This window comes from Pan troglodytes, chromosome 13, assembly GCF_028858775.2.
Source record: "Pan troglodytes isolate AG18354 chromosome 13, NHGRI_mPanTro3-v2.0_pri, whole genome shotgun sequence".
NCBI classification, from domain to species: Eukaryota; Metazoa; Chordata; class Mammalia; order Primates; family Hominidae; genus Pan; species Pan troglodytes.
Window position 1 is genome coordinate 105,179,089 of NC_072411.2, and position 25,616 is coordinate 105,204,704.

Here is a 25,616-nt window from a genome sequence, read left to right on the forward strand (position 1 = left end):
TTCTTACCAGTACCATGCTGTTTTGGTTACTGTAGCCTTGTAGTATAGTTTGAAGTCAGGTAACATAATGCCTCCAGCTTTCTACTTTTTGCTTAGGATTGCCTTGGCTATTTGGCCTTTTTTTGGTTCTATATGAGTTTTAAAATAGTTTTTTTCTGGTTCTGTGAAGAATGCCATTGGCAGTTTGATAGGAATAGCATTGAATCTGTGAATTGCTTTGCGCAGTGTGGCCATTTTAATGATATTGATTCTTTCTGTCCATGAGCATGGATTTTTTTTTCCATTTGTTTGTATCTTCTCTGATTTATTTGAGCAGTCTTTTGTACTTCTTATGGTAGAGATCTTTCACCTTCTTGTAATCCTAGGTATTTTATTCTTTTTCTGGCAATTGTGAATAGGATTGCCTTCCTAGTTTGGCCCTTGTCTTGGTTGTTGTTGGTATATTGGAATGCTAGTGATTTTTAAACATTGATTTTGTATACTGAAACTTTGATGAAGTTGTTTATCTTCTGGAAGAGCTTTTGGATGGAGAATATGGGGTTTTCTAAATGTAGGATCATGTCGTCTGCAAACAAGGATAGTCCAACTTCCTCTCTTCCTATCTGGATGCCCTTTATTTCTTTCTCTTGCCTGATTGCTTTGGCCAGGACTTCCAATACTATGTTGAATAGGAGTGGTGAGAAAGGGCATCCTTTTCTTGTGCTGGTTTTCAAGGAGAATGCTTCTGGCTTTTGCCCATTTACTATGATGTTGGCTGTGGGTTTGTTAGCTAAGCATCTTGTTTTTCTTAATTTATTTTAATTAAATAATTTATTTTTTAAGAGAAATGTCTCAGCTGGGCATGGTGGCTCACGCCTGTAATCCCAGCACTTTGGGAGGCCGAGGTGGGCAGATCACGAGGTCAGGAGTCCGAGACTAGACTGGTCAACATAGTAAAACCCCATTTCTACTAAAAATATGAAAATTAGCCAGGCATGGTGGTGCATACCTGTAATGCCATCTACTCAGGAGGCTGAGGCAGGAGAATCACTTGAACCCAGGAGGCAGAGGTTGTGGTGAGCCAAGGTCGTGCCACTGCACTCCATGCACTCCAGCCTGGGCAACAGAGCAAGACTCCATCTCAGAAAAAAAAAAGAGATATGTCTCACTCTGTCACCTAGGCTTAACTGCAGTGGCATGATCATAGCCTCCAGAGTAGCTAGAACTACAGGAATGTGCCACTGCCATCAGCCAAATGGAGCTTTTTAAAGAAATATACCTTCCTTTTTTTTCAATATGACTTTTTGTTATTTATTTATTATTATTATTATTATTTTTGAGACAAAGCCTCACTCTGTTGCCCAGGCTGGAGTGCAGTTGCGTGATCTCAGCTCACTGCCACCCGCACCTCCTGGGTTCAAGCGATTCTCCTGCCTCAGCCTCCCGAGTAGCTGGGATTGCAGGTGCCTGCCACCAAGCCCGGGTAATTTTAGTATTTTTAGTAGAGACGGGTTTCATCATGTTGGCTAGGCTAGTCTCAAACTCCTGACCTCAGGTGATCCACCCACCTTGGCCTCCCAAAGTGCTGGGATTACAGGCGTGAGCCATCGTGCCCGGCCCAATATGACTTTTTATATAAAAGTTATTAGTAAAGATTCTGTAGTGGGTGAATCTGCAGTGGATGAAGATGTTTTGGAGTGAAGCTGAATTGGTCTTTTGAATTTATTAGAAATATTGTACACAAAGGGCCTAGTAGGTAAAAGACCACTCAGCTAAAGTTTTCTGATAATTTTCATGGTCTGCCTGAAATAGAATGTGTTGTAGCACATGACTCTTCAAAACCATGTTTGCTTTCATAGCAAAGATTTTAGGTAATTAGCTGGGTTTTCTTTAAATAGGAAAAGTAATATTAACATTGTCATTGTCAGATTATATGAATTGTAAATAGTTTTTTAGGTACCGGGGGACTAAGCTAAGAAGGGAGAAAATAAATGAGACTTTTATCTACTATGCTTGGGAAACATAGTTTCAAAATTAAGAGGATATTCCACAGATCAGTCTTAATTATGAAACTTGTATATGATTGAATAACTTATAAAAACTTATTTGTGTTTAATTTTGATTTAAAAATAACCACAGCACTTATTTTCTAAGAATGAATAGAATATTTTTCATACCCCCATTCCTAAAAGTTAGAAAATTTGTATATACATATTTTTTTCACAGATATTTAATCTTATTATAAGGGGTAAAGAATTTAAAACAATATTATTACTGTTGCCTTTTAATGTCCAGCAGGGTTTTTTATATTGTTTTGCTTTTGTCTTTTCTTAGGTTAAGTAGCATTGTCAAATATTGGGAGCTAGTACAGAGGGGTAGTTTGAAGGAGTCAGATTGCTTGAGTTTCAATTATAGCCTACCACTAAATAGCTCTGTGTAACCTTCTATGAGTTTTGTAACCTCTGTGTGACAGTTTCCTCATTTATAAAATATATATACTTGAGATACACATGATGAGGATTAAATGAGGTAATACATCTGAAGTGCTGCCACTTCCTATGAACTGAGCACGTGTAAGCAGTTGTCATCAGTTTGCAGTTGCTGTTTCATGCTAAAGTGATAAGAGTTATGGCAGGACATTTTTATCTCAAGAAACTTGTTGAACATTGGGGAAGGAAGGAAACAATTCCCATTCTTAATTTTGGGAACTATCTATGATTATATTAATATTTAAAGCATTCTAGTTTGTTGAAGTTTTTCCCCTAACATTAAATTTTTTAAAAAAATTTTTTCAAATTTATATTTGCATTTTTTCAAATGGCCCTTTTTTTTTTGAGACAAGGTTTTGCTCTGTCACCCAGGCTGGAGTACAGCAGCATGATCATGGCTCACTGCAGCCTCGACCTCCCAGCCTCAAGTGATCCTCCCACCTGAACCCCCAGAGTAGCTGGTACTACAGGCACATGCCATCACACTCAGCTAATTTTTAAAATTTTTTGTAGAGACAGGTAGCCCAAGCTCAAACTCCTGGGTTCAAGTGATCCTCTCGCCTTGGCCTCCCAAAGTACTGGGATTACAGGCATGAGCCACTGTATCTGGCCTCAAGTAACTCTCTTAAAAGTTGGAATACAGTCCCTGTCAAGCATCAGCAATATTTTCATGTTTTACCTAGCAAAAGAGGAGTCTGGGAACGTGGGTTGGAATGATTAAGGATTGTTACCTGCACTAAAGAGGTAATAGGAGAGTAGTATGTTAAGTAATAAAATTTTTGTGGTGCTGATGGAAGTCTGATGCTTCCAGACTTTTTGGAAGTCTGGAAGCATCAGATAGACTTAAATTCAAATACTGTATTAGCTATACTTCCAAATGATAGGCCCAAAAGTTTTTGTTCAACTTCGTATGTCTTTTTAGTTGATATTGCTCTAAATTTGATAGAGTAGGTTTAGTTGTTAAACTGAAAAAAAGTACAATAAATATACTATTTTCCCTGTGTTTTCAGACTTTTGAGGCACTTTGTAGTACCGTTCTTTATGAACCATAGAGGCTATATATAAATGCTGAGATACCAAAATAAATCCTATTTAATTAGACATTTATCAAGTTACCTTTTTTTTTTTTTTTTTGAGACAGAGTCTCGCTCTGTCGCCCAGGCTGGAGTATAGTGGCGTGATCTCGGCTCACTGCAACCTCTGCCTCCCAGATTCAAGTGATTCTCCTGCCTCAGCCTCCTGAGTACCTGGGATTACAGGCGCGTGCCACCATGAGCTAATTTTTGTATTTTTAGTGGAGACAGGGTTTCACCATGTTGATCAGGCTGGTCTCGAACTCCTGACCTCGTGATCTGCCTTCCTTGGCCTCCCAAAGTGCTAGGATTACAGGCATGAGCCACCACGCCTGACCAACATGTTACCATTTTTAAACTAAGGAAGATGACTTTAAATATAAGACAAATGGTTGCCACACAAATAGGTGAAACATGTATGAATAATACAGTAAGTGGCAAAAGGTAAATGTATTATGTCCAGACAGACTTGTTCAGATTACCAAGTAATTAGACTTCATCCATGTGTAATGATTAAGACCATTGGTGGTTAAGACCCTAGGATTAGGGTCAAATTGCCTGTTTTTAATCCTGGCTTCACCACTTATAAGTTGTGAGACCTTGGAAAAAAATGTTTATGTGCCTCAATGTTTTCATCTATAAAATGGGGGAAATCATAGAATCCATCATAGAGCTAGGTATGTGTTTAATAATTTATTTAATTAATAATTTTTGTTAAATCAGTCTAGGCATATGCATTTGATTTTTTTTTTTTTTAATGCTTCCAAGATGATCGTTGCCAGCCCAACAGAAAATGGACAGGTACTTCGTGTAATTCCACCTACCCAGACAGGAATGGCACAAGTGATTATACCTCAGGGGCAGCTTGTGGATGTGAATAGTCCTCGGGGTGAGTAACAACGGGATATAGGGGATTTGAGAGTGTTTTAAAAACATAAATATTTTAGAAAAATCACCTTATGAAAGTCAGTGCTAAAGTTGATTTCTTTAGGTAAAAGATTATGAATTAAATAATTAGAAAACAGCTCTTTGCCCAAATAAATTCAAAGTTCATTTTTCAACTCCTGTCTAGGTTAGCTATTTCATTTAAGAATTCTATGAAGCTGGCCGGGCGCGGTGGCTCACGCCTGTAATCCCAGCACTTTGGGAGGCCGAGGCGGGCGGATCACAAGGTCAGGAGATCGAGACCATCCTGGCTAACACGGTGAAACCCCGTCTCTACTAAAAATACAAAAAATTAGCCGGGCGTGGTAGCGGGCGCCTGTAGTCCCAGCTACTCGGGAGGCTGAGGCAGGAGAATGGCGTGAACCCGGGAGGCGGAGCTTGCAGTGAGCCGAGATCGCGCCACTGCACTCCAGCCTGGGCGACTGAGCGAGACTCCGTCTCAAAAAAAAAAAAAAAAAAAAAAAAAAAAAGAATTCTATGAAGCTGATTGACTGCTGCTTCCTCCCAAATGACCAATGAGCATAAAATAAATTATTATTAATGATAACAGTAATAATAACAGCAACAATAGCAAGAATATAATGTTAATAGCTTCAGAAGTTTTTATTTATATCTTTTTTTTTGGAGGCAGAGTCTCGCTCTATCCCCCAGGCTGGAGTACATTGGTGGCATGATCTCGGCTTACTGCAACCTCCGACTCCCAGGTTCAAGCAATTCTCCTGCCTCAGCCTCCTGAGTAGCAGGGATTACAGGCGCCTGCAACCATGCCTGTCTAATTTTTATATTTTTAGTAGAGACGAGGCTTCACCATGTTGGCCAGACTGGTCTTGAACTCCTGACCTTGGGTGATCCACCTGCCTCCGCCTCCCAAAGTGCTGGGATTATGCACGTGAGCCACTTCGCCCAGCCATTTATATCTTTATCAATATTTTTATTAGCCATGTGACTCATTACTTTTTTTTTTTTTTTTATCCTCTTGCTCTTTTCCTCTTTCCTTGGCTCCTTCAGATTCAGAAAAGAGAATCATGCTCCCTATTTCTCCTTGTATAGTCTTTCTTTACCTGTTTGGTAATATGCCTATTACTCTTTTTTTGTTGTTTTTATTTTTTTGCTTTCCTCCCTTTTCCCTCTATTTGAATCTCTTTTCTAACCTCGTAGCTATACTGTTTTGTTGCTTCTTCATAGCTAATGGTTTAGGGCAGATATTTTTACCTTAGTGTTATCATTCTTTGTTAATAGTCATTAAGACATTAAGAGAAAAACATAGATTGCAGAAAACATTATGAGCACAGTATATAAACAAAATTAGTTTTACATTTTCCTATATATTGCAGAACTCTTAATATACAATTATTTCTACCACTTTTATATCCTGGCTGTTCAATATAAATTCTAAAACTTAATTATAAAATTACAGTAGTCAGTATTATAATTTAAAGTAAACAAGTGTCAGAGAAATTCTTAATAAAGCATTATTCCTTTATTCTCAATAAAGCATAAATTTTCTTTACCGATTACAAATACATAAGTTTTAGTTAGGTATATTCTTATGGTCTTATTCAAGATATTGACGTTACTTTGTTCTTGTTTTTGTTGTTAAGATGTCCCTGAAGAGAAACCCAGTGACAGAAACTTACCAACTGTAAGAGTGGATACTCTAGCAGACAATACCAGCAATTACATTCTTCATCCTCAAACATCCTTCACATTGCCCAAAAAGTCAGTGACCGGGTGAGTCCACGGGAAAGAGAAGCTCATCTTTTAATATCACCATGGAAATCTTTTTACAAATTACACATTTAAAGCTGGCAGACTGTAGAGAAAATCAGAAGATAGAAGGAACTATCATTGAATATATCTTTAGTTATTTTAAGGCATCTTGGTCATAAGGCGGCTATTCTGGAAGCTATAAATGTCAAAAGTGCCACTTTTCCTCAGTGACATCTGTTATCTTTTGAAACAGTATGAAAATTTTATTAGTTTATTTAGTCTGACATTAACAGACTTTTCAGAATAAAGAAACATTCATGGCCAGGCGCGGTGGCTCACTCCTGTAATCCCAGCACTTTGGGAGGACAAGGCAGGTAGATCACGAGGTCAGGAGTTCAAGACCAGCCTGGCCAAGATGGTGAAACCCCATCTCTACTAAAAATACAAAAATTAGCTGGGTGTGGTGGTGGGCACCTATAATCCCAGCTACTTGGGAGGCTGAGGCAGAGAATTGCTTGAACCCGGGAGGCGGAGGTTGCAGTGAGCTGAGATTGCACCACTGCACTCCAGCCTGGGTGACAGAGCAAGACATCATTTAAAAAAAAAAAAAAAAGACTGGGCACAGTGGCTTATGCCCGTAATCCCAACACTTTAGAATGCCAAGGCAGGCGGATCACAAGGTCAGCAGATTGAGACCATCCTGGCTAACACGGTGAAACCCCGTCTCTACTAAAAATACAAAAAAAAAAATTAGCCGGGCCAGTGGCCGGCGCCTGTAGTCCCAGCCACTTGGGAAGCTGAGGCAGGAGAATGGCGTGAACCTGGGAGGCGGGGCTTGCAGTGAGCCGAGATTGTGCCACTGTACTCCAGCCTGGGTGACAGAGCGAGACGCTGTCTCGAAAAAAAAAAAAATTCATTATAGTTCCTAAATTTTTAAAATTGTTTTATCACATTTTTATGCATAGAATTCCTCTGTGGCAAAATGTTTAAAATGCTTTTTGCTAAATTTTATTTCAGTTTTTGTTTTTGTTTTAAAATAATACTATGATATTTTAGGGAAATATGTACATGGCTTATGTATTGTTTATGTTATTTTAATTGTTCCATAAAAGTATTTTTGAATTAAGACATTATTTTTGACATTTAATTTCAGACCTTAATAATGTTGCTTTTCACTTGATCTTAGCCAAAAGTCCAAGAAGTGACACATAATGTTACTTCAAACTAGTCAAATTTATCAGTTTTTTGATAAATGAAAACAGTTATATAATAAGAGCACAAAATAAGCTTTGGGAGAGATATATAAAACACTTAAAGTTGTTGGGACTACGTGTATCTGGAAGAAGAAATTTAGGTCTTTGACTTAGCAGTTAATAAAATAGCAGTGGTTAAAGAAAATAATAACTAATGCACCCATCAGATCAATCTGTAGTTATTGTTAAAATTTCTTATTGATGACTTCAATATTTGTCTTTGATACTAAGAGGATAAAGCAGTTGAATGCATTTTGTGTGTTCATTGAACTGCATATTTATATATATTCCTCTCCTATCCCAGAATGCTGGAAGAACCCCTTCTGGCGCCTCTTCAGCCACTTTCTTCTAATACACCTATATGGGCCTGCCGTCTTAGGAGCTGTGAGGTGAGTTATAAATAATCATTACGTAGAATTACTTAACTGATTATAACCACAGGTCATCCCCAAATGCCACTTTTGAGTACAACTAATATAGGCTATAGTTACAGTATTTTGTTTGTGTTTATGTTAAATCTGATCTCATCTATTGTTGAATTCTTAGAGATTCTAAGCTCTGTTAAAGCAGAGGTTATATAAATCTCTTTACATTTCACTATTATTTCTTCTCTTGCAACTCTCTTCCCTCGTAGTCCATGAAACTTCACTATCATGTTTCTCTACTATTTACTTTTCAACCATTTATTTTCTTTCTTTGCTTGCACTTATTTTTTTTTTTTTCATATTATCAGTAGAAAATTCTTCAAGGCTCACTTTCTGACTTTGTCTTTTTTCTCTATATTTTGTCTTTTGGAGCACTTACCTACTTTGTTGACTTTCAGCTGACATCTACAAAAATGATTTTCAAGTCCGTATCACCAGTTTATTTATTTATGTATTTATGTATTTATTTATTTATTTATTGAGACAGAGTCTCACTCTGTCCCCCAGGCTGTAGTGTAGTGGTGCAATCTCAGCTCACTGCAACTTCTGCCTCCTGGGTTCAAGCGATTCTTGTGCCTCGGCCTCCTGAGTAGCTGGGACTACAGGCATGTGCCACCACACCTGGCTAATTTTTGTATTTTTAGCAGAGATGGGATTACACCATGTTGGCCAGACTGGTCTCAAACTCCTGAGGTGATCTACCCACCTCAGGCTCCCAAAGTGCTGGGATTACAGGTGTGAACCACTGCGCCAGGCCAGATTTTGAATTCTGCCTTCCTCTTGTCCCAGATATCTGGCTACTTGCTTGAAGGTTTATTTGAATTTCACCTCAAATTCACCATATCCCATACTGAAATCATCTACCATGCAACAACTAGCTCCACTTCCAAAATTCCATGTCTGTGTAATGACAAATACCGTTTCCTTAGATACCCAGGCATAAAGTTTTGTACTAATTTCTTGCTTTCCCACATTTAGGTAGTCACCAGATTCTTTTTCTTTTTTATTTTTTTGAGATGGAGTCTCGCTCTGTCACGCAGGCTGGAGTGCAGTGGTGCTGTCTCAGGTCACAGCAACCTCCACCTCCCAGGTTCAAGCGATTCTGCTGCCTCAGCCTCTTGAGTAGCTGGGACTACTTGCGCGTGCCACCACGCTCAGCTAATTTTTGTATTTTTAGTAGAGACAGGGTTTTGCTGTGTTTGTCAGGCTGGTCTCGAACTCCCGACCTCAGGTGATCCTCCCGCCTCAGCCTCCCAAAGTGCTGGGATTACAGGCATGAGCCACCGCGCCCAGAAGTAGTCACCAGATTCTTTTAGTTTTTCCTTTAAAGTATCTTTTTCTTTTTGGCCCATTTTTCAATAGGCCTTTGTCCTCTTGTGCTTGATTACAGGAATAGCCTGCCCCCTAACATCTTTGACCCTCCCATTTCTGGTCCCTAATGTATATTTTTCTAAGGCTACTTGTATTTGAAGATTGTTTTAATTGTCTTTTCTCAGTGCCCAATAAGTCATGTTATTTTTTCCACATTGTTTAGCCACTGTAGCTAGCTTCAAAGGCCTTTCATAATCTGGTATCATCCTACGTTGTCCTACTTTATTTCCTACTTTTCTCAAACTCATCTTCATTCTTGTTAGCCTAGTCCTCCTACTTATGACAGATACTCCAGAATTTTTCTTTAGCTCTCCCTTTACCCATTTTTATTTCCTTTTCCTATATGTTACTTTTTTCTTCTACTTACCATTTCTAACTATTCTTCAAATCCCAATGCAAGTCCTACATGTCTTTTCTATAAATTATCTAATGATTATTTTAGCCTTTATCTATTTCTCTCTTTAAATTCTTCAGTATTAATTGTCATTCTTAATTATTTACTAGCTTAGGCTGGGTGCGGTGGCTCACTCCTCTAATTTTAGCACTTTGGGAAGCCAAAGCGGGCAGATCACTTGAGGTCAGGAGTTCGAGAGCAGCCTGGCCAACGTGGCGAAACCCCATCTCTGCTAAAAATACAAAAATTAGCCGGGCATGGTAGTGGGCACCTGTAGTCCCAGCTGCTGAGGCAGGAGAATCGCTTGATTTTAGGAGATGGAGGTTGCAGTGAGCCAACATCACGCCACTGCATTCCAGTCCGTGACAGAGCAAGACTCCATCTCAAAAAAAAAAATTTAAAAATAAAATTATTTACTAGCGTGGGTTGTTCACTGTTACATAAAAATTAGACTTTTTGAGGAAAGGGACCATGCCTACTCTATATACAAACCATAGATGGTAGTGAATATTTAACTATCAGAATGCTTCATTGTTTTAAACAAATCTTAAAATGTGGGAAAGAAAAAATATTCTATTTTAATATTTTGAGAAAATTTCTCATAAAAAACCTTGTGCTATATGTATTACATTTGTTAGGACACTATTGTTGTTGCTTTTCTAAGTAGAGTACATGTATGTATATACATATATATGTGTGTGTGTGTGTGTGTGTGTGTGTGTAGTTTTAGCTTTTTCTCCCCCTACCTTTTGTTAGTCATGGTTTTTCAGTGGTTTCCTAAAGTTACTGTTGTGATTGTTTGATGAGGGTTTTAAAAATCATTATTACAAGCCTCATGGAATGCTATGGATATTAGAGCATTTATTAAAACAATCATGCAACCAAATCACCTTATGTTACAACTATAGTGCATTGTGTGGCTTACCTAAAATCATCGTATATCTTGTAAGAAACTGAGTACTCCTGTCCAACAGACTTGAGTATGGTTGTCCAAGATGAACCACTTCTTTCCCAGTGAGGGGTTCTTTCTCCTCTCCCAAGCTGTATCAGTGATAAAAAAATTTTTAAGTTGGCTGGGTGCGGTGGCTCACGTCTGTCAGCACTTCAGGAGGTTGAGGCGGGTGGATCACGAGGTCAAGAGATTGAGACCATCCTGGCCAACATGGTAAAACCCTGTCTCTACTAAAAATACAAAAATTAATCTGGCATGGTGGCGCATGCCTGTAGTCCCAGCTACTCGGGAGGCTGAGGCAGGAGAATCGCTTGAACCCAGGAGGCGGAGGTTGCAGTGAGCTGAGATCATACCACTGTACTCCAGCCTGGTGACAGAGGGAGACTCCGTCTCAAAAAAAAAAAAAAAAAAAAAAAAAAAATTGGGTTAATGGCTGAGGAAATATTTTCTGCATTTTGGTTCAAAATATTGTTTAGTAATCTTTTATTTTTTGAATTTCTCATTTAATGATGTTTTACTATAGGCATTTTTTTCAGATTTGACTAAAGTGTATTAACTGGACAAATGTCAATACTGTATTAAAATGTTATCTGTAAGCCTATTTATAAGTATATATAGTTCTGATTATATTATACTGATTTTTTCTTTATTGACATATATTCTAATTTTATTTATAAGTAAATTATAGTATAGCTAAAATTTATATCCATTTATTTGTGGTGAATATTTTGATAAAGAGTTGTCTAGGTTAGCAGAAAAATTATAAGCATTTTCATTATTTTAGAGGAAATTGCAGATAATGTATTGTTTGGCATCAGATTATCTCTTAACTATTATAACCAAAAGTACAGCCACAACAGTATTTTGATACCTTTCTATTTGTTAAATGTATTCTTCCTTTCTGCCCACATCTCTGTTCTTATTTCCTCTAAGGGGGAAACATACATGGAGTCAATTCTAGGTCTCTGCATTTCATTGTAAGAGATCACAGTTAACATGTTTTTTCTGTTGGTATTGAAAAAAAAGTTTCTCCCCAGCTGGGTGCAGTGGCTCATGCCTGTAATCCCATCACTTTGGGAGGCTGAGGCAGGCAGATCACCTGAGATCAGGAGTTTGAGACCAGCCTGGTCAACATGGCGAAACCCTGTCTCTACTAAAAATACCAGGCATGGTGACGCACGCCTGTAATCCCAGCTACTTGGGAGGCTGACGCAGGAGAATCATCTGAACCCGCGAGATGAAGGTTGCAGTAAGATGAGATAGCGCCATTGCACTCCAACCTGGGCAACAAGAGTGAAACTCCATCTCAAAAACAAAAAAAAAAAAAGAAAAGAAAAAGTTTCTCCTCTAGTACGAGGATACTCAAATGGTTGTATATAGATAATATCAATTAATTTACATTATTTATTTACACCTTTCCTTGTTTTAGAAGGAATTTAAGAGAGCTTACAAAAAATACGTAAAATATATTAGCAAGGTAGAAATTAAAAGTGGGAGCTAAACAATAAAGAAAGACAAGGATGGGAACATAAATGGAAGTAAGAAAATACATGTCTTAACCAACTGTGTGTGTGTGCATGTATACATGTACTTGTCTATAATCTAGGTATATGCTTTTCAAAAGGGGAAGCATAGTTACTAAATTCTGTGCCTTTTAGATTTAAAAATTATGCTAATTTCCATAAGATAAAAGCAAACCATTAACTATTTTTGGTACTAAGACCAGACAGAAATTTCTCTCAGAGAAGGATCTTCTTTTTTTTTTTAGACAGAGTCTTGCTCTGTTGCCCAGGCTGGAGCACAATGGCACAATCTCAACTCACTGCAACCTCCATCTCCCAGGTTCAAGGGATTCTTGTGCCTCAACCTCCCAGGTAGCTGGGACTACAGGCAAGTGCCACCACGCCCAGCTAATTTTTGTATTTTTCGTACTGATGGGGTTTCACCATATTGGCCAGGCTGGTTTCGAACTCTTGACCTCAGGTGATCTGCCCACCTTGGCCTCCCAAAGTGCTGGGATTACAGACATGAGCCACTGTGCCCGGCCTCAGAGAAGGATCTTCATAAAAAGAATGTTGATATAATGAGCAAATTTTTCTACAGCCTTTTTATCAATCACTCACAGTTTTCATTGGGTTTCTAACAGATGCATGGCATCCTATCAAAATTAATCTCAGGCCTTCCTGCCTTCCTGCCTTCCCGCCTTCCCACCTTCCCACCTTCCCGCCTTCCCACCTTCCCGCCTTCCCGCCTTCCTGCCTTCCCTCCTTCTCTCCTTCCCTCCTTCCCTCCCTCCCTCCTTCCTTCCTTCCCTCCTCTTTCCTTTCTCCTTCCAACCTCACTCCACCAAAAAAAATCAGTTTCAGTAAAGGAGGCCCCATAGGAAATGAGTACTTTGTGGCTAGTTTTACACTGATCTGGATTGATCCAGGATAAAGTTTTAAATATCTGAAAGAATTGATATACATTATATGTTCTTGCAAGTTATCTTTTCTAAATATTCTTTCTCTCAAACAAGACGTTGATAAAGATAGTATGGCAATGAGTTTGGCATTATATTCCCTAACAAACACCTGGTTGAACTCAAATCAGACCCACTGATTGTAATAGACCATTGATCTGAGGGCACAAATGACATTCTCTTGTGAAAGGTGATGAGTCTTCCATTTTGGACAACCATCTCATTACATTTATTATGCAATGAAGTGTATTTGCTAGTAATTTTGTTTAATTTCTACCACATGCAGAAAATTGGAGATTCATACCGTGGCTACTGTGTAAGTGAGACTGAATTAGAAAGTGTCCTAACATTTCACAAGCAGCAAACACAGAGTGTTTGGGGGACCCGTCAGTCTCCAAGCCCAGCCAAGCCTGCTACACGCTTGATGTGGAAATCCCAGTATGTTCCATATGATGGAATCCCATTTGTTAATGCAGGTACTTTTTTAAAGAATTATTTTAAAAGGTTCAGCAGCAGCCATAGTCCATTGTCAAAATGTGATTTTCCTAAGGTGATAACATTTTTATTTTGGTAGCTGACAATTGAATGCTAATTGATTAAAATGCATATTAAATTGAAAAAACTTATAGAAAATATAATCAATTACTTTATAATATTGCATTTTAATATATCAATGAATAAATAAGACTTCTTTCATATATTATACTGAAAAATAAAATGTCGAAGTTTCCATTAAACCTATTTAATAAAATGTTAAAAGAGCAATTTTATTTTAAATATGTACATCAGCTGTGTTTTTCCCCTTCAGATTAAATATTTTAGCCTTCTCTCTTAATTTGTATTGTGGGAGAAATTTATGTCTATTTTATGTAGCTTGTAACTCTGGAGTTACTGTATAGAATTTGTATACAATCTAGAGTTATAGAATTCTGATACTAAAGTTCTCAAGCATTAGGTATGTTATATACAGTATTCTCAGACACTGGGTTAGTTGTTTACTAAGGGAGTAGAGTTTCAAGCAAATCTCTTAGACTAGTTAGAGCCCCAAAGAATCTAAAACTAAGCAATTTATTTTAGGACTATGAGGGCACTAATTTAGCTGAAAGAGTTGCAGTTTCATCCTGGACCTCTGAGGTTAATGAGAAATACTTAAGATGAGATAAATGTAACCACTTCTGCCTGAGTTTCATCAGTATTCTATAAAAGAAATGCAGCATTAAAAATAAATGAGCTGGGTTATTTATTTATATATTTATTTATTTATTTTAAACGTGGTGGCTCATGCCTCTAATCTCAGTACTTTGGGAGGCCAAGGCGAGAGGATTGCTTGAGCTCACAAGTTTGAGACCCACCTGGGCAAAACAGGGAGACCTCATCTTTACAAAAAATAATAAATTACCTGGACATGGTGGCATGGGGCTGTAGTCCCAGCTATTTGGGAAGCTGAGGTGGAAGGATCACTTGACCCTTGGAGGTCGAGGCTGCAGTGAACCGTGATCATGCCACTGAACTTCAGCCTGGGTGACAGAGTAAGACCCTGTCTTTAAAAAAAAAAATTAACAAATAATAAAATGAACTTGAAATCCTATAGTCTTCCTTTTTCCCATACTAGTTTTAATCTCCTTAACCCTCCATAGGTAGCTACTACATGAATTTCATGTGTATCGTTCTAGTCTGTATTTTTATACTTTACCTTACATATTGTATCTACAATAATACATTTTATTGTTTTGGATTTTAAAAAAATGTATAAATAGTAAAGTGTAGATATTGTTTTGCAAATATTTTCATTCACCCTTTTTTTTACATCTATTGGTATTGATAGTTATAAATCCTAGTTAATACAATTTAATCATTGTATAATATTCCAGCATGTGACCAAACCACAAGTATTTTTCTATTGATCATCATTTAGGTTGTTTCCAACTTTTCATTATTACAAAGAATGCTGTAGTCAAACCTCCACACTATATATACTCTAATGAAAAGCTGTAATTAGTTTTTCTAGAGTATATGCCTTAAAGTAGAATTGCTGGTTGTGAATTATGCCCATTTCATCTTTACAAGATTATCTTAAAATTGCTCTCAAGGCCGGGCGCAGTGGCTCACGCCTGTAATCCCAGCACTTTGGGAGGCCGAGGCGGGTGGATCACGAGGTCAGGAGATCGAGACCATCCTGGCTAACACGGTGAAACCCCATCTCTACTAAAAATACAAAAAATTAGCCGGGCGAGGTGGCGGGTGCCTCTAGTCCCAGCTACGCGGGAGGCTGAGGCAGGAGAATGGCATGAACCCAGGAGGCGGAGCTTACAGTGAGCCGAGATCATGCCACTGCACTCCAGCCTGGGCGACAGCGAGACTCCGTCTCAAAAAAAAAAAAAAATTGCTCTCAAAAGTGATTGTACAGGTCCAGAATCCCTTTGAATTTTTTTGGACCAGGTATATTTCAGAATTCTGAATTTTTTGAATGTAATATGGTAACATTATGGAATACTCCTAGCAGGTATTCTATAGACCAGCAGTCCCCAATATTTTTGGCACCAGGGACTGGTTTTGTGGAAGACAGTTTTTCCACGGACCAGGATGGGGGATGGGGGATGGTTTTGGGATGATTCAAGCACATTACATTTATTGTGCACTTTATTTCTATTATTACTACATTGTAATATGTAATGAAATAGTTACACAACTCACCAGAATGTAGAGTCAGTGGGAGCCCTGAGCTTGTTTTCCTGCAACTAGCAGGTCTGAGCTGGAGGTGATCGGAGACAGTGAGAGATCATCAGGCATTAGATTCTGATAGGGAGCCAGCAACCTAGATCCCTTGCATGTGCAGTTCATAATAGGGTTCGTGTTTCTATGAGAATCTAATGCTGCCACTGATCTGACAGGAGGCAGAGCTCAGGAGGTAATGCAAGTGATAGGGAGTGGCTGTAAATACAGATGAAGCTTTGCTGGCTTGCCCACTGCTCACCTCCTGCTGTGTGGCCTGGTTCCTATCAGGCTACAGATTGGTAGTGGTCCAGTCTGGAGGTTAGAGACCCCTGTTATAGCCAATATCACATAATCAAACACCAATTCTTTAATTAGATAGATAGCCACACCAAGAGAAACAAATAAAGACTATAAATAACCTCACACAGCTCAGGCCTGGTTTCGCAGCCAAGTGAGTCCTGAAAAAACTGTTTTCTGAGCTTTTTGGATTTCAGATTTGTACATAAGGGTTTGACAGTTGTACCAATTTTCACTCCTGTCAGCAGTGTGTGAAAATTTCATTTCCCCACTTTTACTTCATGACTTAGCATTGCCAGATGTTTAAAAATCTTTTTTTGTTTGTTTGTTTGTTTTTTTGAGACGGGGTCTCACTCTGTCACCCAGGCTGGAGTACAGTGGTGTGATCTCAGCTCACTGCAATCTCAATCTCCTTGGCTCAAGAGATCCTCCTGCCTCAGCTTCCTGAGTAGCTGGGACTACAGGTATATGCCACCATGCTCAGCTAATTTTTGTATTTTTTTGGAGAGATGAGGTTTTGCCATGTTGCCTTGGCTGGTCTCAAACTCCTAAACTCAAGCAATCTGCCCACTTCAGCCTCCCAAAGTGCTGGTATTACAGGCGTGAGCCACTGTGCCCACACCTTAAAAAGGTTTTTTAAAGCCTTAAAAAACCTTTACATTATGGAAATTTTTACATGTGAATCAAAGTAGAGATAATAATATAAGAAACCCCATGACTCTAGGTATCTATCTTCCAGCTTCAACAACTATCAGTATACGGTCAATCTTGTCTCATACCCCTTACACTTCCTCATTCCCTAGATGGTTTTATAGCACATTTCAGATATATCATTCCATCTGTAATTACTAAAGTATATGGTGTATACTAAAGTATATATCTCTAAAAGATAAGGACTCCTTACATATGTATATACATATATGTGTATATATATATATATATACACACACACACATACATATATGAGAATCCTGTGATCACACTTAATAAGAAAATTAACAGTAACTTTGTAATGTTATAAAATGTTCAGCGTTTACATTTTCCCACTTACCTCACAGGTTTTTTTTCCTCTCCTCAAAGGTTGTTGAAATTCAAATCCAAACAGGGTCCACAGACTGCATTTAGTTAATAAATCTCTTAAACTTCTTTTCATTTGAAGATTTCTCTCCTCTTCTAGGTAGTTTGTTCTGTAATATTTGCCATATTCTGGGTTTTGCTTATTCCATCTGTGTGATGTAGTTTTTGTTCTTTATCTCTTGTATTTTCTGTAAACAGTTCTAGAGCCTTGATTAAATGCAGATTTGATTTTTGCAAGAATACCTCCTCGGTGTGCTGTGTACTTATTGCCATCTGTGTGTGTCTCTCTGTTTGTGGTGTTCAGATTGATCAGTGGATTCAGTTTTTATAGAGTATTATAGAATGTTTTTATTTTTGCCGTTCCAAGGAGTATGAAATAGTATTTTACTATTGTTTTAATTTGCATTTCCCTGTTTACTAGTAAAGTTGAACATCTTTTTCTTTGTTCATTTACTACCTTTTTTTTCTTTCTGACTTGGCTATTCATAGCCTTTGCACATTTTTCTGAGTGGTTGTTTATTAATTATTTATGATTGTTTGTAGTCTACATAGTAATTCTACATGGGGAATTACTATGTTATATATCTTATAAAATGCTATTTCTCACACTATTACTTTTATATTTACTTATGGTGTCTTTTAAACAGAAGTTTTTATATTTTAATGTCGGCTTTATTAACATTTGTATTAGTAATTGGTGTTTTTATTTTATATTTTAAAAGTTTGTTGTATCCTACAGTAGTGTAAGATATTCAACTTAAAATTTTAAGTTATATAATTTTCACATCTACTTATTTGTATTATCTATTGCTGTGTAACAAATTATCCCAAACGTAGTGGCTGAAAACGACAAACGTTAATTATCTCACAGTTTCTGTGAGTCAGGAATCCAAGAGTGACTCAGCAAAGTGGTTCTGCTGCAGTCGTCTCATGACTTGACTGAGGGAGGGTCTACTTTCAGATTCACTCTTGTGGCTGTCAGCAGGCCTTATTCCTTGCCACGTGGACCTTTCCACAGAGCTCCCTTACCACTTGGCAGCTGATTACATCCAGAGAGAGCAATTCAAGCAAGAGTAAGAGAGAGTACCCAAATGGTAGTTACAGTCTTTTTGCAGCCTAATATCAAAAATTACTTCCTACCACTTTGGCCATATTTATTAAACGTAAGTTAGTAAGTCTAGCCCATATTCAAGGGGAGGGGATTACTCAAGGACATGAATGCTAGAAGGCATGGATTACTGGGGGCCATCTTAGGGCTGGCTGCTGTATTAACAGCCCAAATAAAAACAAGAAAATAATTATAAAAGGAAATAAAATTTTAAATGATACCAATATTTATTAACCAAATGTAACATTTGCTCACTATTTATAAAATGGTATAAAAACCATATGTCAGGTGGGATGCAGTGGCTCATGCCTCTAAATCACAGCCCTTTGGGAGGCCAAGGCAGGCGGATCACTTGAGTTTAGGAGTTCAAAACCAGCCTGGACAACATGACAAAACTCTGTCTCTACTAAAAATACAAAAATTAGCCTGGCGTGGTGGCACACGCCTATAGTCTCAGCTACTTGGGAGGCTGAGGCAGGAGAACTGGTTGAACCCAGGAGGTGGAGGTTGCAGTGAGCCAAGATTGCTCCACTGTGCTCCAGCCTGGGTGACAGAGTGAGACTCCGTCTCAATAAAAAAAAAAAAAAATTATATGCCAGTAGACATTCAGTAAATGTGATATTCACTAATTTTCTTACCATAATTATGGTACCTTTGGTAAATTTTAAAATAAACTTTTAAATTTATATGTTTGTATATGTAAGTAAGACTTACTAATGTTTTCTTTCCTTAAAGCTGTATATTTGAAAGATTTTGACATTGCCACCACCAAGTTACTTTTAATCTAGTGTCTAGAATAGATGGACACTTGAATTAATATCAATAGTTGGTTTTGGCCCACAGGGAGTAGAGCTGTGGTAATGGAGTGTCAGTATGGGCCAAGAAGAAAAGGTTTCCAGTTAAAAAAAGTCAGTGAGCAGGAAAGCAGGTCTTGTCAGCTCTACAAAGCCACTTGTCCAGCTCGGTAAGCTTTATTTTCTTTTATTTGTTTCTTATTAAGAACTTATTTTTGAATAGCTAATACACATATTTTTATTAGGTTTATACAGTACCAAAAAGTATACAGTGAATTCTAAGTTTTCTCTTACCCACATTTGTTCTGTCTTTAAAGCAACAACTCTTACTAGTTTTTTGAGTCATCTTCCAAAGATATTCTGTGTATATGGATGCATATAAAGGCAGAGAGACAGAGATCTCCTTCTTTACCCCTATAAATGTTGTTGAAAATCTCAGTAAAGCTCACTAATATTTTCTTTCCTTAAACTTACATAGTAGTGTACCTTTTTTCTTGATATGAATTCACATAGATTTATTCTCAATCTGAATGCCTATTGTGGTTATCTGCTGCACAGATATGTTACATACTAGTGTGAATGTAATGACATACTTTCCTTTTTTTCATTCTCAGTGTATCTCAAAGCTGACTCCATAGATGTACATAAAAGTACTATTTTTAATAGCCATATAATATTCCATTTATGGATGAATTATCATTTAATTCATGTAAGATGTGAAAGGTATTCCTTATTAGTATTATACAAAGCTGCAGTTATTAACATTGTACATATTTGTGCACTCCTACAAGTGTTTCAGTAGGAAAAATTCCTAGAAATGAAATTGCTAGGGCAAAGGCTGTATCTTTTAAAAATGTTGACAAATATTGCAAATTGCTTTTTAGAGCGATTTTATCAATTTAGCAGCAAATTATGAGACCAACGTAGTAAGTTTTAGATAGATTAGGACTACAGAGTAGTCATTGCTCTTGGTAAGAATGAAAAATGTGAACCAATGAAAGATTTTACAATGTCCTTTATGAATGTAAATTTTTTAGACATTGAAAGTATTTTAAGACTTAAAATATATTGAAAGTGTTTTAAACTATTAAGTAAAATAAAAAATTTAAAAGATAATATGTAGTGGTTGGACTTAGTTGATCTTTGAAACACTTTTAGCATCACATCTCACATTATAAATACCTTAGCATTCTTGGCCGAGCATGATGGCTAACGCCTGTAATCCCAGCACTTTGGGAGGCCGAGGTGGGCGGATTACAAGGTCAGGAGTTCAAGACAAGCCTGGCCAACTGGTGAAACCCCGTCTCTACTAAAAATATAAAAAATTAGCCAGCCGTGGTGGCGGGCCCCTGTAATCCCAGCTACTCGGGAGGCTGAGGCAGGAGAATCGCTTGAATCCAGGAAACGGAGGTTGCAGTGAGCCGAGACTGCACCACTGCACTCCAGCCTGGGCAACAGAGCAAGACTCTGTCTCAAAAAAATAAAATAAAATAAATACCTTAGCATTCTCAAGAAGTTTTTAAAGCCCATTTACAAGGCTTTTCATATTTAATCCTGCAATATTAACTTTAGGTAATATTTAAACCTGACTGTGAAACAAACTTTCAGTTGCTTTTTTTTTTCCATTTAGCCTTGACTTGAAACTTATCAACTGCTTCTTAAATATAAGCATTATAAAAACTTTAGGTATAACTTGGGAGAAAACCTCTACATGTGAAGAAATAATTTTATTTTCCATCATTCTACAAGTACTTTTTGACTGTCTACTCTGTGCCCAGAAACTACATTGGGTGCCATAGGAAGGAGGGAAACCAAAAGAGGAATAAAATTTTACTTAATCCCGGGGAACAGATCAGGAAACAAAAACTAGTAGACAACATGATAGTATAGAATATAGTGTGAAATATATGATTTAACTACCTATTTAGGTATTTAAAGAAGGAATATATCCATACAAATTCATGGCAGGAAAGAAAGTACAATTTAAACTGGATGTTGAAGTTTAAATTGAATTTGGGTGGGTAGAGAGTTAGAGGGATGATATTGTAGGTTAGGAGAACCATATAAATAAAGCTATAGAGGCCAGGTGTGGTGGCTCACGCCTATAATCCCAGAACTTTGGGAGGCTGTGGTGGGCAGATCACTTGAGGTGAGGAGTTTGAGACCAGCCTGACCAACATGGTGAAACCCCGTCTCTACTAAAAATACAAAAAATATTAGCCAGGCATAGTGACACATGCCTGTAATCCCAGCTACTGGGGAGGCTGAGGCAGGAGAATCACCTGTGACATTGAATTATCAAGTGGATTTAAGTAATGAAAGATTGGAGGCACAGGCCTGGAAGGAGGCTATGAAAGTAATCCAGGGCCAGGCATGGCAGCTCATGCCTGTAATCCCAGCACTTCAGGAGGCCGAGGTGGGCGGATCACCTGAGGTTGGGAGTTCCAGATCAGCCTGACCAACATGGAAAAACCCTGTCTCTACTAAAAATACAAAATTAGCCAGGAGTGGTGGCACACGCCTGTAATCCCAGCTACTTGGGAGGCTGAGGCAGGAGAATCGCTGGAATCCGGGAGGTGGAGGTTGTGGTGAGCTGAGATCATGCCATTGCACTCCAGCCTGGGCAACAAGAGCAAAACTCCATCTCAAAAAATAAATAAATAAATAAATAAATAAATAAATAAGTAATCCAGGCATGAGGTGATTATGCCTTCCAGGAGAATGAAGAGAATGCAAATCTAGGGGAAAAAAATAGTGAAATCTGTAAGTACTTAGATATTTTTAAATAATGTTTACTTTTAATTTGCTAAGTATTAATACAACTGAGAATATGGCATATATTTTACATAAGCCTCTGAATACTTTACAGATAAATTGAATTTTCTCTAAGCTTAAATGCTTAAAGTAGACTTGTGGTTGATAAGATAGATTATCTTGAGATTATAATATAATGAAACAAATTCTTCTTTATCTTGTATAAAGGATTTACATTAAAAAGGTACAGAAGTTTCCTGAATATAGAGTTCCTACAGACCCCAAAATTGACAAGAAAATTATCAGAATGGAGCAGGAGAAAGCTTTTAACATGCTAAAGAAGAACTTGGTAGATGCTGGTGGTGTTCTTAGGTATGACATTTTTATAGTTCTTTTATTTTACAAATTAATTAGCTCAATTTCCAAGAATTATTTTGTAAGGGAAATTATAGTTTTCCAACTATATCATTAAGTAACAGTTTTATAAGGTAGAGATATCAATAGTTCCCTAGGTATTAAATTGATTTGCCACTGTGTAAGCCATTGAGTTTCTTAGCCCCAAGTTGTAGATAATTCAGACCAAAGAATTATTCCATACTGTATAGCATATACTCTGTATACCATATACCATGTAAAAGCTTTTTCTCAAAATGACAAAGACATACTTAATACACTTTATTATATATTTAGTACTTTGTTTTAGCTACTTACTATGAGCAGAAACTTCAGCCGCCTGTCATTTTTTAAAAACTAATCTTTGATTACTTACGGCAGCCAGAAATGAATTCCAAGCCGTAAATAAAATTCCATTTCACACCTTTTATGCTTTAGGTTTTAAATGTGAAATATTAGCATTCTTTTTTACTTTCCTTTATGTGTCAGTCTGGGTGAATAATTTGTTATTGTATAATGGATTTAAGTGTATGGAATATCGTTTTCGTGTGATCTTTAAAAAAAACTTTTAGGTATGTGAAAAATAAATTGAGTCAACAATTAGATCCTTCAATGAAAGTCAAAAATATCACTAAAAAAATTAGATCCTGCAGTTCGAAGAGCATTGCATATAATTTTTAAGTAGGCATTGTCAGTCATTGTAATAATTTTATACAGAAATATCAATTAAAGCAGTATCCTACCAGATTAGTTCATTTTCCTACCGTCTACTTTTCTTTTCTTTCTTTTTTTTTTTTTTTTTCATGGCTCTCCAAGAGATCTGCATTCACCTTTAGTTAATTCTCTTGCTCACTTGGCCAGCAGGAGCTGGGAGTGCTGTAGAGGCAGTATGTTGAGCTCCTGTGAGGAAAGAATCAACCATAAAGTTCAGTCTTGACAGGTTCTATCTTTGGTTGGAAGGATGGTAGGTGTAACAGAGAAGTGTAATTTGGGACGAATGTTTGATGAATGGGAAAATACACAGTTCAAAAGATGATGATTTACAATGTCTTCTCTTTATTTTGAGGTAAAATGTACTTAATATGAATTTTCTCATGAACCCAAAATAATACAATTAATATGAAATTTAAAATGCCATTTTCATATATACTTAAAATCCCTGTATCTCCCTCAACTGTAGGACCACAGTGAAAGTCTATAAATATTTACAAATATTTTAATTTAATTGGATATAAAGCAAATCTTAGAAGAGTTAAGAGATCATTTTAAATTTTATTTGATATGAAATAACCATATATAATTTTTTCTTAAAGGATTAATCCTTTTTTTATGAGTATTAACCTAAGTAATTATGATTCCTACTTTGGTCTAATAATATTAAATAATTTATTGTTTAAATTTTAGTAATTTTAAATATTTTCTCTTACCAGGTGGTATGTACAGTTACCTACACAGCAAGCTCATCAGTATCATGAATTAGAGACTCCCTGCCTCACTTTGTCACCTTCTCCTTTTCCTGTGTCTTCTCTTGAAGAAGAGGAAACTGCAGTTAGAGATGAGAATTGTGCATTACCCTCACGTTTACATCCTCAAGTAGCACATAAGATTCAAGAATTAGTATCACAGGGAATAGAACAAGTGTATGCAGTAAGGAAACAGCTAAGGTACAATAGAAGAGCATTGTTCTTTTACGTTTTTCAGTTTTGTTTGTTGCTTTAAATAATACAGTGAACATTGGAGATATTTTCCAAAATATATGCTATCAGGGTAGATAAGGAATATAGTTTATTAATTTATTAAAATAATCTTATTTATAAACTGATCGTTTTCTAACAAATGCTTGGCAAGCAATGGTGTAATATGGTTTATTATAATTCTGATTACTCACTTGAGACATTCTATATTTGGATTTGGCAAATTGGACTATGTCTAAATGATGTATAAAGTGAAATAGTTAATAAATACTTTTAGAGAAGAAAACCTTTGTAGCACCAAAGATTTTAAAACCCAGGCCAAGATACTATTTGAAATGCAGTTAAATTTTATTACAACACAATAATTTGGATAGTTCTTTGTCTAATGAAATTTTATTTGTAGTACTCTGGTCTAAGTTTTTTGATCCTCAGGAAATAATAATAATTATATAAGTAATTATATAATTACTTATTTTGTGTGTGCCAGGTACTGTGCTAGGCTTTTTACATGTATGATCTCATTTAGTCTAACAATAGCACTATTAAGTTGGTATATTTATCCCAATTCTACACATGAGAAACTGGAGTCTCAGAGTGGTTAAATAATTGGCTTAAGAGGCAGTGGCAGAGTCAGGCGCAGTGGCTCACACCTGTAATCCCAGCACTTTGGGAGTCCGAGGAGGGCAGATCATGAGGTCAGGAGATCGAGACCATCCTGGCCAACATGGTGAAACTCCGTCTCTACTAAAAATACAAAAACTAGCTGGGCATGGTGGCACGCACCTGTAGTCCCAGCTTCTCGGGAGGCTGAGGCCAGAGAATTGCTTGAACCCGAGAGGCGGAGGTTGCAGTGAGCCGAGATCGCGCCACTGCACTCTACCCTGGCTACAGAGCGAGACTCCGTCTAAAAAAAAAAAAAAAAAAAAAAAGGCAGTGGCAGAACTGAAATTTAGGCCTAACGCTATATAGCCTGTGCCTATTACCATGATTTATGATACTTAGCCTTGCTCTTACTGATTATTGTGTAATCTGATCTGAATAACAAAATAAATATAGTAAGCCCCCTCTTAAAGTCATGAATAGGTTCTTGAAAACTGCTACTTTAACCAAAAGGAAATACAGCAGGTCCTTGAGTTATATCGTTCTGTTCAACGTCTTTTCTTTTGTTGTTTTTTTTTTTACTTTTTTTGTAAAAGAAACAGGGGTCTTGCTATGTTGCCCAGGCTGGTCTTGAAGTCCTGGCCTCAAGTGATGCACCCAAGAAGATGGGATTGCAGAAGCAAGCCACTGCACCTGATTCAGTGTTTTCTTATAGCATTGGAGAAAATAATTTGGTTTTGTTGTATGTCCTTTCACTTAAGGTCTCAGTTTCCAGGAACCTAACAATGATGTTAACTGAGAGCTTACTGTAATTCCTAGAATTATTTCCTAATTAATACATGACTTTTCTATTTAGCAGTTTTCTTAGACATTTTATATTTATTTCCACTGGGGCATCATTAGCATAAGGCAAAAATTTAGTAAAGCCATTCACTATTTACTAAACCTGAATCTTAAGAATGGAAGTATAATACAGTTCTGCGATTTGGTCCACCAAATGTAATAAGCATATATATGTTAAATTTTATCATTTCTTTTATATATTGATTTTTTATACAATTAAATAACAGTGCTGCCTTCTATTTCTATCTTCTTTTGTCTCCGTGTAAAATTCAAGCCCATCATATTTCAT

The 25,616-nt window shown here is 37.1% G+C and overlaps 1 protein-coding gene across 32 annotated transcripts in view; it reads left to right on the top strand.

Moving 5' to 3' along the window:
- The window catches only part of CARF (calcium responsive transcription factor), an 87,596-nt gene that overhangs the window by 35,770 nt on the left and 26,210 nt on the right, over positions 1-25,616 (top strand). For 25 of the 32 annotated variants that reach the window (XR_010150222.1, XR_010150216.1, XR_010150213.1 and 22 more), the window contains 7 exons: positions 4,310-4,430; positions 6,088-6,217; positions 7,754-7,838; positions 13,339-13,528; positions 19,093-19,213; positions 22,026-22,169; positions 23,621-23,854. Coding sequence is in view for 9 of the 32 variants with exons in the window: in XM_063791583.1 (XP_063647653.1) it covers positions 4,310-4,430; positions 6,088-6,217; positions 7,754-7,838; positions 13,339-13,528; positions 19,093-19,213; positions 22,026-22,169; positions 23,621-23,854 (1,025 nt within the window). In the remaining 23 variants the exon portion in view is untranslated. Of the gene's footprint in view, positions 1-3,609; positions 4,431-6,087; positions 6,218-7,753; positions 7,839-13,338; positions 13,529-19,075; positions 19,214-22,025; positions 22,170-23,620; positions 23,855-25,616 lie in introns of all 32 variants that reach the window. The other 7 variants (XR_010150231.1, XR_010150232.1, XM_063791584.1 and 4 more) reach the window with 4 other exon arrangements.